Source organism: Microtus ochrogaster, chromosome 6, assembly GCF_000317375.1.
Source record: "Microtus ochrogaster isolate Prairie Vole_2 chromosome 6, MicOch1.0, whole genome shotgun sequence".
Taxonomy (NCBI): domain Eukaryota; kingdom Metazoa; phylum Chordata; class Mammalia; order Rodentia; family Cricetidae; genus Microtus; species Microtus ochrogaster.
The window spans coordinates 82,125,597-82,142,095 of record NC_022013.1 but is presented as its reverse complement, the minus strand read 5'-3'; the positions used below and the strand labels follow the sequence as shown (position 1 = coordinate 82,142,095).

Here is a 16,499-nt window from a genome sequence, read left to right as displayed (position 1 = left end):
CCCCCCCTGCACCCTTCTCACTTGTCGTTCCACTTCCCGGTCCACTCCACTTGTCCCCAGGGATTCCGGATTCGGATCAATTTCTGTAGGCTTCCCGAGCTTTCAACCTGATGGATTCAGTTGAAGGAAAAGAAGCAGAAGAGGCTGAGAGTCATGAAGGCTCACACCCACACCTTCCCCAGCAAGAGCCAAGTGGATGGAGGAGGCTCACAGAAGCAGGAAGGGGCTTGACCCTCAGACCCTCACTGCTGCCCAGGTCTGAAAAGCTAAAATTAAACCCCAGGCACCCAGGAGGCCTCCCCCCAAATTCCAGAGAAGCCAGAACTACATAGTGAGACTCCACCTCAATACAACACCACCTCTCCAAAGCAAAGAGTAAATAAATAAACTAAAGAAAATGAGAATCAAGGCTCCCAGGATCTGGCTTTTGGAGGGCTGGACCCTTTAGTCTTTGTCAGCAGCCTGAGGCACAAACAGCCTGGCCAGCCAGCCCTGGTGCCTGTGTTTGGGGTGTTATGGCTAAACCTCAATTAGCTAACTGGAATAGGATGTACTTTGGGCTCTCAGAAAGGCTTTCTCACTTGCTTAAAGGTGTTGGATGAAAGAAAGATGCAGTTTGGGAATTTTTTTATTTTTTATTTTTTTAGACAAGGTTTCATTGGGTTACCCAGGATGGCCCTGATCACATGAACTCAAGTGACCCTCCTCCTCACTGAAGTTACTGGGACTACAGGCCCATGCCACCATACCTTCAGCTTACTTGTAAATGGCTAGGGAAAAACAGCCATGCATATGGAGAGAGCATGTATGGCAAAATTTAGCAATGTTGAAATATGCATAAAAATAAATCTCTTTAAAAAGTCCTAGCATATGGGAGACAGAGGCTAGGATTACAGGTATGAGGCACCATGCCCACTAACAGTATCTTGAAGAGTATAAAATACCATACAGATACAAAGCGTTGTGTTTGGGTTTTGTTTTAAAAGCTGGTTCAGAGATTAAGTCGGAACTCTCTCGGAATAGAAAAATGCCTGCAGCAGCAACTGTGGCCAGCAGGGGGCAGCGCACACCGCGCTGATGCGGGCCTGGAGGCCCCACCCTGGTCAGCCAAGTAGTGGGGTGCGGGGGCAGGGGAAGAACTCGGTCCTCCCAGGGGGCCAGTACCTCCTCAGCTCCGGTGACGGAGTACGCATGTCCTTTCACCAGCTTCTGGTATGTGACGGCCTCCGAATCCGCAGCACTGGTGATCTGCAAACACAGTCAGCAGCTGCTCCAACTCTAATACGAAAACGACCCAAAGAAAGGGACAAGCCATGGGGCCCAGCCTGGGGACCTCTGCGCATTCATCCCGCCACCTGGAGGAGCCCCGTGGTACTTTCAGTTGCTGATCGTCAAGGAGCAAGTGGGAGCACCTATTCCCAAGCACACCCTTCAGCCGTCTTTTGGAAGGGGAGGGCGTGAAGGAGGTGCCCAGGGGGACCATAATGATGACACCCAACGGGCACCTGTGGCCAAGATGCTCTTGTCTTCCATCCCAACCTCTACCACGCCCAGCTCAGTTGCACAAACAAGATGGCAGTTTGTATCTCCAGTTCTCTTCAGAGTCAGTGTATTGGACCGCTAATTCCTAAAAAACTACCTTTTTGGGGGGGCACAGACTTGGGAAACTCCTGGGGCCCGGACCATGCCCACCTCCCATAGCCCTGTTGTTGAGGTTTGCCTGCAAAGCTATTTTGGGGAATTACTCTCTGAAGTCTTCTCCAGGACCCACGGGCACTGGGACAGAGTGAGTGACAAGCTGCTGGGTGCTCAGACAGCCCTGCAGGTGGGGGGCGAAGGTCTGGAGACCAGCAGAAGCTGGGGGACTTTCCTGGAAACTGGGTTCTGTGAGTGGGGTGATTCAGAGCAGTCAGAATGGAAAATGGACTGGGGACGGAAGGGCTGGAGACAGCGTTTCTATGCCAAAGGCACCCCCAGATGGCCTGGCTGTTGCCTAGCAACCCCTGGCTTCAAGTGATAAGCAGCGTGGTGAACAAGGGACGCACGAATGTTCTTAATGAGCTCCCGGGCGCTCTCAGGGCTTCCCCTGAGCTAGGGCAGACCAGGGTGATTCCAGAGGGTGGTGTGGACTTACGTCGATAGAGCAGCCGAGCAGGGAGCCTTTCTGCAGAGCCTTCTGAATGATCTTGAACAAGTTGGGAGGAGGCTTCCTCAGCTCATACCACTCAGCGATGCCTCCTGTGAAGTCTTCAAAGCCCTCGGTGGTGGCGCCACCTGAGAGGGCTTCATAGCACCCATTGATCCTGAAGGAGGAAAGGCATGCTGCCACTCACGGCCCTTCATGCTGCTGACCCTGTGTGGTCATCCCCGAAGGGGCCATCCCACTCCAACTCAGGTCCCTCACGGGAGCTCATGGGGTCCTCCTCTTTTAGTCTTCTTATTTTTATCTCCAACTTGGGGTACCCAGGAAGGCAAGGCGCTACCTCCCTAATCACGTTTCCTCCATGGCTGTGACATGTTTTCAGAATTGTACAGTCCTGGTGCTGGAAGGACTCAGCGATGATCTGGTCCAGCCTCTGGTGTGGACTTTCCCACGGACACAAAGGGGAGATTGGCTGGTTGACTGTTGGGCAGTGAGATGCTTAGAAAGACACTTCAGACATGAAGCCGGCTTCCTGGGAAGCACACAGCCGGTTCCTGAGCTCACTCCTACGACTTCTCCATCAGTCTTCCCGGCTGAGGACTTGAAGCCTCCCTCCTTTTTAGCCTAGGTCTGTGGGGATTCTAACCCCAGCAGCTGCTAAAACGGACTCACCTCAATGCAGGCGGCCACGAGCACCAGCGGCTGAGGCCCATCTGCAGAGGGGCTCACACCCTGGGCAGGCCCAGCACAACTCTGGGCGAGCTGGGTGAGACACAGCTAGGATTGGAACTGGGAAACCAATCTTACCAGCCACGTGATTTGTTTTGGGTGAGTTTCCACAATTTCCCTATCTCTGCAATGGGTAGTTTTTTTTTTTTTTTGTATTTTGTTTTCCCCACTGGTAAAGCTTTTGCTCTTTTCAGTTGGTAAAATGCAGTGGGGCCCACCAAAGAAGCCGGGTTCCTTCTCAAGCCCAGCGCAGTCAGCCCTAGAATGTTCCAGTTTACTTTATTAAAAACAGCAATGACTGCCATTTATCAGTACGTCATGTGACCCGGCACCATGCCCACATTACCTCCTTGAATTAAGAGCCCAGTTTGGGCCAAAGTCATCCTTTTATAGAACAGAACTTCTACTAAGAACAGTCCCCGAATAGCTCCTGCTGTTTTGGAGTCCAGCAGCCGGGGAAGGGTGGGGTGTTGGGAAGGGCGTGGTTACTTACTTGGCATAGGCCTTCTCCAGCAGGGCGCTCCAGAACTCGCTCCCCTCAGCGGAGTGCACAAAGAGGAGCTCCCCGTCCTTAGTGGGCAGCCTGTCGTCCACCACCACCTCCACCCATTCGCCATATTGCCAGAACTGCAGGGCAAGGAGGACAAGAGAGGGTGGCGCTGGGACTCTGAGCCTCAGCCTCACCAGGCTCTCTCCCGCCCAGCCCCTTGTAGGTTCCCAAGATGCTCTTCAGTCTCCTATGCTAGGCCACGCCCCTCACCAAGCAAGAGCTTGTCTGTGTCTCCAAACCCACCCATACTTCTTTCTAAAATATCATTTCTCGTTTGTCATTATAAAAAGAGGAAGTTTCTTAACTTCTATCTCAAACCTCAAATAATAAGCTTTTTTTTTAAATGTGTGGATTACTTCCTGAACACATTACTTCCTGTACACCGAGATCTACCTCCATGGGTCATTCCCACTCGCTACTCTCGGGCTGGGAAAATCTTGTCTCTCTCCCCCAGCATCCTCTGCAGAACAACACCAGGAGACTCTTGAGCCCTTGAGCCTGGGTGAGGAGGTGCCTAAGTCAGTTCTTCAGTTACCTGGAAGTGGAAGATCCCAGCATAGTTTTCCTGGAAGCTCTGGTCTAGGGGCACAACCCGAGCCAGGACTTCTTCGTTCAAGGTGAGGGAGGCGATGGCAGCCAGCAGCCAGCAGTCCCCTGAGAACACAAAGTCAAGAGTTCTTGTCAGATCTTAGTTCCTGGACTTGTTCCTATAGCTGGGGTTTGACACCCACCATTACCCTTGTATAGATGGCGCAGTATTTCAGATAGTCCTCATCTGAGGGATAGGCCAGTAGGCTGGGTGGATAGTTTAATGGCACTGCCAAGGGACAAATGCCACGTTGGGTGGATGGCAGGGTACAAGAAGTGAGGTTCATTCTCTGCATAACTCGGAACTCTGGGGTGGCCAAACTGTGTCCTTGGAGCCCAGCTCTGTGACTGACACAGGAGCTGCAATCATCATGGATGAATGGACTTGACTGGGCAACAGAGGCTTCCGTGAGAAGAGATTCTCCAGGGGAGTTGGAATGAGAGGAAGAAAATGCAGCAGCAGATGGGAAGGGGCTGACACTGCACGTCTCTTAGGAGAAGGAGGACATGCAGGCTGGCAGCATGACCATGGGAGTATTCAGCAATGTGGATGGAACAGCCATGAGAAGTATGTGTGAGTTCAGACTAACTTGGAGGGTTCCTGCGTAGGGGCAGAGCTCCCTTATGGGACGTGGACACAGAAGAGACTGGCCAGGGACAGGGGCAAGGAGATGAAGTTCTCTGAGCCTCAGGCCCATCCTTTGCAAAGGACAACGTATGTTTAAAGCAGGCAGACCTCATTGGTGCCCAATGTAGGAGCTTCGTGTAGCAAGCTCCACGGTCATTCCCTGCAGTTACAAACAGCCTGGTCCAGCACCAGCACAGGACAGTTTGCGGACAGGGACAATGGTGGACAGGGACACCACTCAGTACAAAATATCAACAAAGGGGGGGGGGCCGGGAAGAGGATGAGGATGTTTACTGCAGTCTTAAGAAAGGAACATTTGCTTAAAATTTTCCACCACAGGGAATAGTTTGCCCATTAGACGTACTGGCGACATTTATGGGGTCCTGAATTCTGGTTGGCTGTTGAGCAGATCCTGATGGAACCTGAGCTAGATGATTCTGCTGACACAACGGCATGTCCACTTGAGGCCTGGATGTGCTGTGACAAACAGCGGCCGTGAGTGGAGAGTGAGCACACAGCCTTCCTAATTAGTCAGTACGTAACCAAAAGAAATCAAACCGTGTTGCTCCTGAAATAGGGTGGGTGGTGCGGTACTGTGGATGCTGTAGTTTTCCACTCACAGTCATCTGCTGCCCTCCTAGTGACACCAAGACCGTCCCTGGACTCTGTCTCCAAGGTTCAGTAGCTATGGCTCTGTCCCCAATTCCAGAGGAGCACTGGAGCAAGGGGGCATCGGCTGACTTCAGGGGCAGGCTCAGGAACAAAGTGTAATGGCCCCCAACTGAGCTTGGTGTAGAAGGGGCGGGTGGCCTCCTCTGCATTGCCATCTCTAAAGATGGATGTGGCTGACACCGTCCTGCCACCGTGGAGGGACAGGCCGTCTGCCCGAAACTCTGCCAATGTTGATGAAGACATGAACGACACAGGACACGCCAGATCCCCGAATCAAGCTGAACCTAGAACCTGACCCGGCTTGAAGTTTTTCAGTCCCATGAACTGATCATTCCCATTTCCTCACTTGGCACACGGGGCTGCAAGTACCTGTTGCTTCATTCTAGGGGCAAATGGGCAAGACCCATTACTTCCTCAGGCCTTCCTGCGTGTTGCCCACTGCCCTAGGAGAGTAGAATACCCTTCATGACAGCTCCAGGAGGGCAGTGCAACTACTGTCTCCAAGTTAAAGTTGAGAGTAAAAGGCTCTGAGAAGCGCTGTGCCCTGCCCACAGTCAAACAGCTACAGGCCCCAGTTTTAAAGATGTGACTTTATCGGCTGTTGCACTTCCAGAGGAACCCTCTGGGTCAGTGAAGCCATTATACAGCCCAAACTGGAGACTCTCTGACATGCAGAAGCTATGGAGTCCCTTGGAAATTTGGTAGTGATTATTTAGCTCTGGCTATAGGTGAAGCTGAGGATTGGTACAGATGGACTGGACATCTATCTGGGGGTTGCTTTCCCCACATAATCCTAGGTGGCGCCGTGGATGGACCTATGGATTCAGTGATCAAAAAGACCTCCAAGTTGTCTGAGGTCTGCTACTGTCCCATTCAAGCTGCTTCCAACTCTCCACATTAAAAGATTAGTTCACCAAGCACCCGCTGCTCCTGGGGTGGTAGGAGCCCCCTTTTCATCCTCCTCCTCCTCCTCTTCTTTTGGCCTCTTTAGGAGCCAGGCAATACCTGTGATTCTAACTTTCTAGGAATTTTCTAGGAATCTGGCAAGCTGCTTAGATTTGAGTCTATCCACGACACTGAAGGAAGAAAGCCTGGGGTGGGGTGGTGTGTGTGTGTGTGTGTGTGTGTGTGTGTGTGTGTGTGTGTGTGTGAAAAGGGACCCAACTGTAAGGAGTCAGACCTGAGCCAGGAACTTCCACAGATTCGGTGCAATGTTGCATCAAACCCTGAGCATCCGCCTAGGGCATTCCTGGTACTGTCTGAGCCCAGGGATGAGACCATCTTCCCTCCCTTTAGATTCCCTCAGCCCCAGCAATCAATGCTTTTACACCAGCATGCATGTGGAAACACAAGCACGTGCGCAGGGCCAGCCCATGGTTTTTATAGTCTCAGTGTTCACTATAGATCAGTGTGCTATTCAGGGAACAATGACTGAATACAGGAGAGCCTGGCTTTGGAAGGTGACACTGTATCTGTCTGTTTGTAGTTCATTTATCTGCATCAGAGTTCAGATTAAGTTCATACACCTATCTCACGTTATTGCTAGCCAGCAATCCTGTGTGCTCTGGCCACATCCTGGAAATCGGCGGTCTTGCTTTATGGCTTCTGGTTCTCTTCTTTTATGTTCCAGAAACATATCTCCAGCTTAGCCAGGTAGGAATTAGCCTCTTCTCAACCTGCCTTTGGAGAGGACCGCTTTCCTCATCACTTGCTATCCAGTTCCTCTGAAAGGTCATGATGCCAGAGGGTCCCTGGGCGGTAAAGCCCTGGCTCCAGGCTAAACTACCTGCTTAGCTCAAGTGTCCTGGAAGGGGCACAGTCCAAACACCTCCACCTCAAGTCTCTGTTCCTCCTACCAGCAGGTGTTTAAAAACTAACAGGCAGCGCCAGGAGGTGGTGGTGCACACTTTTAATCCCAGCACTTGGGGAAGCAGAGGCAGGTGGATCACCGTGAATTCAAGGCCAGCCTGGTCTACAAAGTGAGTTCCAGGACAGCAAGGATTAGGCATCTAACGCTTGTCCAATACTTTAAAAGAATAGTCTAAATTTTTTAGGACCATCTCATAGCCCTCATGAGATGTTTATCACTATTCTTATCACAAAGGCCAGGAGGTCTATGGAGTGGACATTCAGCAGGTCTCACGTACATATTCTCTGAGCCCAAACCCTGGGTTGTTTTTGTTTTGTTCTCTTGAGACAAGGTCTCACTGTGGAGCGCTGGCTGGCTTGGAACTTGATAATGTAGACCAGACTGGTCTCAGCCTCCCAGATCTCTGCCTGTCTCTTCCCCTCTAGTTCTGTAATTAAAGCTATGTGCTACCACGCCCAGCCAAACCTTGGGTTTTGCTTCAGAATAGCATGATAGTAATTTCTTTTTGATCAGGAGTACCCAGTTCCTACTAGGAACACTCAATTGCAATTCAGATTTAGCACGAAGGAAGAACACACTAACAGGGCCCATAAGCCCTGCACTTTAATAACCTAACATCAGTTCATTGTCTTAGTCACTGTTCTGTCCCTGTGAAAAGGCATCATGACCAGGGCAACTCTTACGAAAGAAAGCGTTTAACTGGGGGGACTTCCTTACAGCTTCAGAGAGGGAGCATGGCGGCATGCAAGTCACTGAGGCAGAACCTGAGAGCTACATTCTGGTCTGTACGCTGAGAGAGAGTGACACTGGGCCTGGCTTGGGCTTTCCAAACCTCAAAGCCTACCCCCAGTGACACACTTCCTCCAACAAGGCCACACCTTCTAGTCCTCCTAATTCCTTCAAATAGTGTCATTAGCTGGTGACTAAACATTCAAATACGTGAGCCCCTGGGGCCATTATTATACAAACCACCATATTTGTGAAATATTAAAATTCATCTCTTCATTGTGAGGCAATTCACCAAGACAATATGAAAGGTTAGCATTACAGAGCCAAGAAAATGACACTAAGATCACAGCCAAGGCAAGAAACAAATGACGGACATTTTGGGTTTGTTGGTGTTGGTGGTGGTGTTGAAACAAGATTTCACTGTGTGGTATAGGCTGGCCAAGAACTCAAAAATCCTCCTGCTCCAGACTCCTCTGTGGTGAGATTACAGATGTGCCCCACCACACCCAGCTCGTCATATAAATCTTATAGTCAGTCATGCATTCAATTTTTCAAACTCTAGAGTCCAGTGAGGCCAGGAGAAGAATATGTTGGTTTTTAATGAAGTGGAAACTCTTAAAATCCCATCTCATATTTTATTCCTTCTTTCTTCCTTATCAGCAGAATATTTTTAAATAAATTGGGAAGCTTCAATACCCAATTTTTTAAAAAATGTCAATTCATATACACTTTCTTGACATCAGTCTCTATGCAATGATTGCACTGTTGACATGCTCAAGGCTTGCCAAGTGCCAGGCTTGTGCAAGAGTTTGTGTGTATTTGCACAGTATCATATCCTTTCACGGTCACTAAACAGCACGGGGTAAATATCCATATCCTATTTTATGTTTATAACCGGGTTCAGTGGGGTTTGTGGCTTACCCACCGGTCCCAGAGGGTAAATATCTGTCACCATTGTCTGTTCATCTAAGCTTTTTCATACACATCCTTCATGCCCTGCTTTGCAAATAGGCTCCTGTCACTCCCAGGTTCAGCCAGTTCAAAGGGCAATGCCTTAGGACTTCAGTACTCCAGAGGTAACCTGAGGATGTCTACAGAGAACCCACGCCATCAAGGTCAGACCCACCTTCTATAAAACATTTTATGAAACACTCCCTTCAGGATAATCTTGGTGTCTCCGGGCAGGTGCTCTAGCTGGAGACCTCCCTGCGGTTCTTTCTCAGCGAAACTTGCTTGGGGCAGTTAGAGGCTGGGTAGGTAATGAGCCAGCTGGCTAATTTGGAGGAGCCTGATCACAGATTAACTAGAAGGCTACAAAGAGAGGTGACTAATCTGTTTTAGCTCCAGGAACACCCTAGAAGGCGCCTTTAGGGACCAGGTGGTCACATGGCTGGAACTTGAGAAAAAAAAAGAAAACAATTATACAGGTTTTACCTTCACCTGTGAGAGACTGAAGACTTGAGCACAGTGTTCCTCATGGGCATTGCTTTGGCGCTGCTCTCTAGTCAGACAGGAAGAAACTGGTGGGAGGGAGGGTGAGATGCCCACTCAGGGCTTGGCCCCCTCTTGGGTGAAGGACTGTCTGTCTCTTCACATTGAACCTTGAATTACCCAAACTCCTGTCTTCCTTTCTCTCCTAGAAATCATTGCTGTTGTTACACAGGTACGAAGCTTGTTTATGTTTTACTTCCGATGGACTATTTTTGGGTCCCTAAATTACTCTCTTTATCTCAACACAGAAACACTTGTCTCTGGAGCCTGAGTGCTGGACCGCGGTGGGCAGAGATTGAGTCAATACCCTCTGTTTGCCTCTGTGGTTAGTTTATACCCTCCAACCTCTTCCCTGCTTAGGAGCCCCTGACCAGGGTTATGGCTGCTGGTGTGGTTTAGCCAGTGAGGGACCTGGACACCAGAAGACAGGGCGTGTTTACCCTGGTTCTTCTGATGGTGGTTCCCTCGTGGTGACATGGTACAGGGTTTTAGAATTCTGGCAATGGCCCTAAACCTGCAGGTTGGGACCCAGAGAAGAGCCATGGGGAGCTTTTGGTTTTTACTAACTACATGTTCAAGAGCCTGCCTCTGGGGGCAGAGACAATCATCTACCCTATTTTAAAAAAGAAGCCCATATTCTCTGTTGCAAAGATTCATTATCATAAAAATGTCTCTTCCTCTTAAATTGGTCTATAAACAATATGATCCCAATAAAAATAGCAAATGAATTTTAAAAATTGGAACCCAGTTGACGCCTAAGTTTATAAGGAACATTAAGTGTGAGACACCCTCAGAAAACAGTATCTAGGAGAGGCCTGGAGTGATGGTGCACCCTGTAATGCCAGCACTTGGGAACTTAGGTGGGAAGAGTTCCCCAGGCTCTCAGACGCATGCCTACCACATGCTCCCTGCCTCGCTGCCTTTTCACCTCAAATACCCCTAAAGCAACAGAGCTAAGTGACAAAGAAACCACAGATTAAAATCTCTAAAACTGGGGGCTAGAGAGATGACTCAGAGGTCAAGAGCACTGGCTGTTGCTCCTCTACAGGTCCTGAGTTCAATTCCCATCCACCACACGGCAGCTCACAACCATCCAGAATGAGATTTTGTGTCTTCTGGCACGCAGGCATCATGCAGACAGAACACTATACATGGTAAACAAATAAGTCTTTTAAAAAACAATCTCTGAAACCATGAGCCAAAGAACGGGCCTGGGAGAGGGCTCTGCAGGCAAAAGTTTTTGTCCTGAAGGCCTGGGTTTGATCACCAGAACCTGGCCCAGAGTCTACATGGTGGCAGGAGAGAACTGACTCCTGCAAGTTGTTCTCTGTCCCCCACATTTGTGTGTGCCCCCCACAAATAAATACTCTTCTGAAAAGATAAATGATAAATGGTTTAATGTCCATATGTAAACAATCATATTATGCAACTTAAATTTATATTTACACATACTTACACATTCATAACTATGATGAACTGTTCATTTATACGATTTGCTCTCCTATTTATGTTCTAGAAGTGGGGGATTCTATTACAATCTTATTTTTTTTTTTTTTATTTTTCGAGACAGGGTTTCTCCGTAACTTTTTGCAATCTTAGACTGGCTATCTAATTATAAACATAAGCCATGAAAATTTAAAATCATAAGTAAAAAATATTTCAATCTAAAATAATAAATGTAAATCAAAGTAAAGGAATTATATGGTAAAAGCCACAAAAAGTAAAATAATGAAAACACAAAAAACATGAAAAATTAATGTGATTCAGACCTAGACCAAAAGTCACATCTTTTTAAGGATATAAAGAGCAAAAGGTCAAACTTATTACAAAAATGAAGATATATTTAATGAAAAAAGGAAAAATTGATGTGTGTACGTGTGTTCAGGTGTGCATATATACGAACAGGAGGCTGTTGATGCCTGTGTGTGTTCACATGTATGCATATACATGAGGCTCTGCCTGTAGTGTCTGTGTGTGTGTTATGTTCACACACAAGAGAGAGGGCTGAGCACGTGTGTGTTTGTGTTCATCTGTTCATGTGTATGTGTGTGTGTACTATGTGCATACACAAGAACAGGACACTGTGCATGTGTGTGTTTGTGTTCCTGTGTTCATGTGTGTGTGCACGGGTGTGTATTATGTGTCTACACAAGAGCAGAGGCTGTATGTGTGTGCAGGTCATCCCCAGGAGCTGTCCCTCAGGTCCATCCACTCTTCATTTTGAGAAGGGTTTCTCACGGGGCTGCTTAGGCTGCCCAGGGAGCCCAGAGACCCTCAGTGCAGGCCCATCTGCTGCAGCCACAAGCCTTTGCCAGTACCTATGCTCTTCCCTCTAGGTTGGGGCACCCTCTTCCTTCTGGATCTCTCTTTTTTCTATTAAGACAGGCTCTCAATCTGTAAATCTGTAGCTCAGGCTAGCCTGGAACTCACTGATAGCCTACGTTGGCCTCAAATTCACAGCAATCCTCCTGCCTCAGCACCCTAAAGTGCAGAGAGTACAGGTGTCTATACTCTGGCTCTGAAGTATATTTTTTTTAAATTGATTTTTATTGAGCTCTACATTTTCCCCTGCCTCTCTCCTCGCCTTCAACTCTCCCAAGGTCCTTATGTTTCCAATTTACTCAGGAGCCCTTGCCTTTTTCTGAAGTGTGTTTTCTTTACAGTGGCTTGCTTTCCCTTTAAAGGCTATCCTGTTTTATAGGCTGTCTGTATTTACGCTGTTGTCTGTGCTCCCTGGGAATGGGAAGGCACAAGTCAATATAAATAAGCACTGCCTTGGCCACTGTTCATCCGTGACATACCATCTCCGGTCTGCTCGTACTGGCCTCTGTCCAGCACCCTGGACATGAGCAGGGGCAAGGGTCAGAGAGGGGCCACTATAGGGTCACTATAGCACTTATCACTCATGAGAGTCCCTGTGGCTGTGCCTCCCAAGGGTGGGAGTTGGTAACGGCTGAGCATGTCGTGGTTAGCCCAGAGGTTACTGAGCTGCCTGTGACCACTGTCCACAGAATGCCATTCTGTCACCCAGGCTGCCCCTCGTCAGTCAGTCACACACCATCTGGAAAGACACTAAAACTTCACAGCCTGAGCTGCAGGGGCTGCCTGTGTTCTTCCGCTCAACCTCTACTAGCACTGGGCTTTGTTTCTGTCATAAAAGATGGATTCCCTCCTCCAAATAGAAAGGCCAGACTTGGGCTGAGGGAATCTTTGGATTATAAAGCTCTGAGGTAAAATGTCTGACAGTTTGAGGAACGTGGGGAAGGCCGGGTTCCGAAGTCTAGGGCCAGCACTGAAAGGAAATCGCTAGGGTCAGGGGAGTGGGTGAGGGCCTCACAGCCAGCCTGGCACCTTTATCTTTTGCTTGGGGAGTCACTGAGAAATCCTGCCTTCCTCCGCTGGGTTCCTCCAGGGTCCTATCCAGGGCTGCAGGCAGAGTGCGTGCCTCTTCCCTCGGAGACCTGGCCTACCCCGTTCTTTTTTTAGGTGTTCATTCTCTGGCATGTTCCACACACCTGCTCGCCAGCACCAGAAGACACCATAAGCCTCAACACCCTGGGCCCTTTACTCTCTCACTCCCCTGAAGCTGCGGCTGGCTCACTTTGTTCCTTGGCCCAGGCTCTCACTTCCTGTGGGTTTTCCTCCCCGGGTGTGACCCGCCCTTCTCACATTGTCCTAGCACCATGGGGTCCCACCTGCCAATAGGAGGCAAGCAAAGTGGACGTGAGGGCTGCCCGGGAGATCATGAGTCCAGAGACTTGGATGGTTACCATAGGCAGCGGCCACTTTGGGCAGAGGCACTGGGCCAGCTTGGATGGGGAGGAAGCTAAACAAGTTGGGTAAAGACCTCAGGTGTGACCCAGGAGGCCCACCAGAGGCAGATGGAGACACACAGATGGGGCCAGAAACCTGAATCTGGGTCCTGTTGCTGCTACTTAAAAGCGCGCAAACTTTGCTGTCTACTTTCCTCACAGTGCAAGCCTTAGCCACCATGGAGGTCAAGGTCAGCACTGAGGTCAAGGGCAGCATGGAGTTCAAGACCAGCATGGAAGTCAAGGTCATCACTGAGGTCAAGGTCAGCACTGAGGTCAAGGTCAACACTGAGGTGAAAGCCATGGTTGTATAATTGTTTAAGGGTCAAGGGTAGTCTCTGCAGAGAAAATCCCGCACCCCACCCTACTCCACGGCACAGTTTTTCAGGGGAAACTGAGTTCCTCTTCATTCCTTCTAGAGCTGGACCCTGGACCTGAGAATCCTGGGCCCTTCTGGGCTTCCTTCTCTGCTTCATTCCCTGACGGAACACAAGGCTGCCAGGCTCTCCCATAGCTGGGGTTTGGGTTTTTCCATCCCTTGGCCTCAGCCTTGTGGACTCACTTGGTCTACCTGGATGAAAAGGTTCATTGTTTCCATTGCTTTGGCTGCTGTGAGCTCCACTAGAACCCACAGCCTTCCCTGCACACCCAAGCCTGCAGACAGGTCCCTGTTGGCACAGGCTGTGTCCAGACCCTCCCTTAGCACAGGCCTTCTGAATGGTTCCTTTAAGCTCTGGGCCCTCATCTGAAAAGTTAAATTCATTCACGGCCATGGCAGTAAATTTCCAGAGTTGTGGTCCTGGTGTCTGCTCCCTGTGTGGCAGCGCCGTGTCCAGGCCAGGGTCACCTGCACCACTGCAGGAACGGCTGAGGCTGGGTTACTCATATTCGCTGTTGCCTGTAGGGCTTACCAAGAGGAAGATGAAACATCTGTTGGGTGTTTTCTCTTTCATTTCCTTCAGCCAACATCTTTCCTTCCCAAACAGGAAAGTGAGGCAGAGTGGGGAAGCACTCCAGGGGACCCAGGATGTGCTGGGCTCTGCATAGCCTCGACACACCTGAGGGCAATAGCCTGTGGATAGGGTCTGGCCACCCACAGTTTCAGCTGAGCCCTGCCATCCGTATGAGCGAGTTACAAGGCCAGGGAAAGAGATGCCCATCGGTGGTAATCTTCAAACACAGTCAAGGTGGTGCTGAAGCTCCGGGATGGCAGACAAGACACAGCCCAGTCAGCCACACCACTCCTGGAAGCCCTTCCTATGCCTCAGGCTTTCATGGTTACTTTCCTAATTTGTGTGCCGTGGGATGTCTTTCTGTATGTTGTGAATATGTGTTGCTCTCATTGGTTGATAATAAATAAAGCTGATTTGGCCTATAGTAAGACAGGATAGAGTCAGGTGGGGAATCTAGGCAGAGATACAGGAGAAGAAGGGTGGAGTCTGGGAGATGTCAGCCAGTCAAGGAAGCAAGATGTGTAGAAAACAAGGTAATGACATGGCCACGTGGAAATGCATAGACTCATAGAAATGGGTTGATTTAAGTTGTGAGAGCTAGTTAGTAAGAGCCCGAGCCATTGACCAAACATTTATAATTAATATTAAGCCTCAGAGTGGTTATTTGGGAGCTGGTGGGTAAGAGAGAAACCTCCAGTTACATTTGTGCTTAACTTTCTTGTCATTCTTCTGTTCTCCCCTCCCATGCATCCAAGCAGGGGGGCAGTGTCACCCTCTTCTACCCCCAATCCAGCCTTAGGCTATGCCAAGGCACTTGGACAGCCAGCTCACAGCCAGCAAGGACAGCCATGAAAGCTGGATCCCAATGATGGTGGTGAGCACTGGCCTGGGCAGGGAAGAGTGGGGCTGTGGAGTGGGCTTAGCAGAGTGGGAGCTGGGACTGAGAGAAGAGTGTGGGAGCACTTTCAGGGAGAGGGGAGGACCAAAGGCATGGGGAATAGGCACAGACCAGGGCAGAAAAGGTCAGTGCGAGGCCAGGTCTGGAGAGACTGGGTTAGATACCCAGAGTGGGTCTGGAGTCTGAACTGGCCCCTGGGGCCTGAGACTGAGGGGCCTTCCCCTCTCACATTCTGACACCAGCCTGTCCCAGCTTGTCAGCACTTTCTAAAGCACTTAGATTTTAGCTGCACCAGCTGACTGAGTCTCTAGGGGTTTGAGAAAACCAATAAACATCAAATATGCCACTGCTGGGATGCCCAGGACAGCCAGCCACTCTGCAGACCACACCTGCACCTGAGATGCGTTCCTGCACACTCCTGATGAGAGGTTTAGAACGGACCCAGAAGTGGAAACTGAGAAAGCCCATAGCTAGGCCTGAGAGAAACTCAGAGAAGAGTCCTCCCCACCTCCTCCTTTGTGAAGCTCCTCCCAGCGCTGGCGGGAAGTCTGGCACTCCCCTCCCACATGCTCAAATATCCCAACAATGCTGAACTTCCCTGCAAGACGGCCCTGGCTACAATGTTGCTGGAACCAACTCTCCCTCAGTTACGCTGCTGCAGTGCTGGAGGTGCGTGGAGATGCCTTTAGCGGTCACCATCAATCACTGTCACCCAACTGAGACGTTTTCATCCTCCCCATACTGGGAGGATCCTCAGCACAGCACTTTTTATCAACCCAAGTGAGGGAGCGCACATGGCACGCGATGGGTAGAGGCTCAGGATGTTGCCGAACATGTGAGAACTCCCAATCATGAAAACATTCTCTGTCCCAAATGTCAAGAATGACACCCAGGAGAGAGCTTGCTTCCAGTCCTGCTGGTTTTGTGGCTCATTCCTGTGGTGGCCTCTTTCCTTGCCTCGCTTGCCCACAGCTGGATGAATGATCAAGATTATGGAAGCAGGGCCGGCTGGGACCGGCTGGGACCAGAGTGGCAGCAGAGGACACAGGCCGCGGGCGGCGCGAACCGGCGTGGCAGCAGATGCAGGCTGCAGGGACCGCGCACAACACCGAGAGCAGATCGCCCCACTAAGGTTGGATCGAGGAGATGGTCCTTTGGTTGGCGGGGTCCCTGGCAGAGGAGGAGCCGGGTCCTATTCCTGGGGACCCTTCTGAGGGGTGAGAGGGATCTTGGCCCCCAGCGGGAACCAGGAAACAGAGCTAGGGCATTTTGTGGGAGGAGCCCCTGGCCAGCAGGGAAGCCTGAACCAGTTTTAAAAGACCCATTAGTTAGCATCAATAGGAGGAGATGGGCAGGCGCCAAGGCAAGAATTTACCCAATAATCTGAAGAACAGCATGAAAACACCAGAACCCAATGATCTTACAACAGAAGGTCT

General features: G+C 50.0%; 1 protein-coding gene across 1 annotated transcript in view; it reads right to left on the bottom strand.

Moving 5' to 3' along the window:
- The window catches only part of Capn2 (calpain 2), a 56,224-nt gene that overhangs the window by 23,666 nt on the left and 16,059 nt on the right, over positions 1–16,499 (bottom strand). Inside the window, exons 3-7 of the mRNA XM_005348932.3 lie at positions 3,958–4,076; positions 3,366–3,499; positions 2,135–2,303; positions 1,165–1,248; positions 22–107 (exon numbers count right to left, since the gene is read on the bottom strand). Of these exons, the coding sequence (XP_005348989.1) occupies positions 22–107; positions 1,165–1,248; positions 2,135–2,303; positions 3,366–3,499; positions 3,958–4,076 (592 nt within the window). The remainder of the gene's footprint in view (positions 1–21; positions 108–1,164; positions 1,249–2,134; positions 2,304–3,365; positions 3,500–3,957; positions 4,077–16,499) is intronic.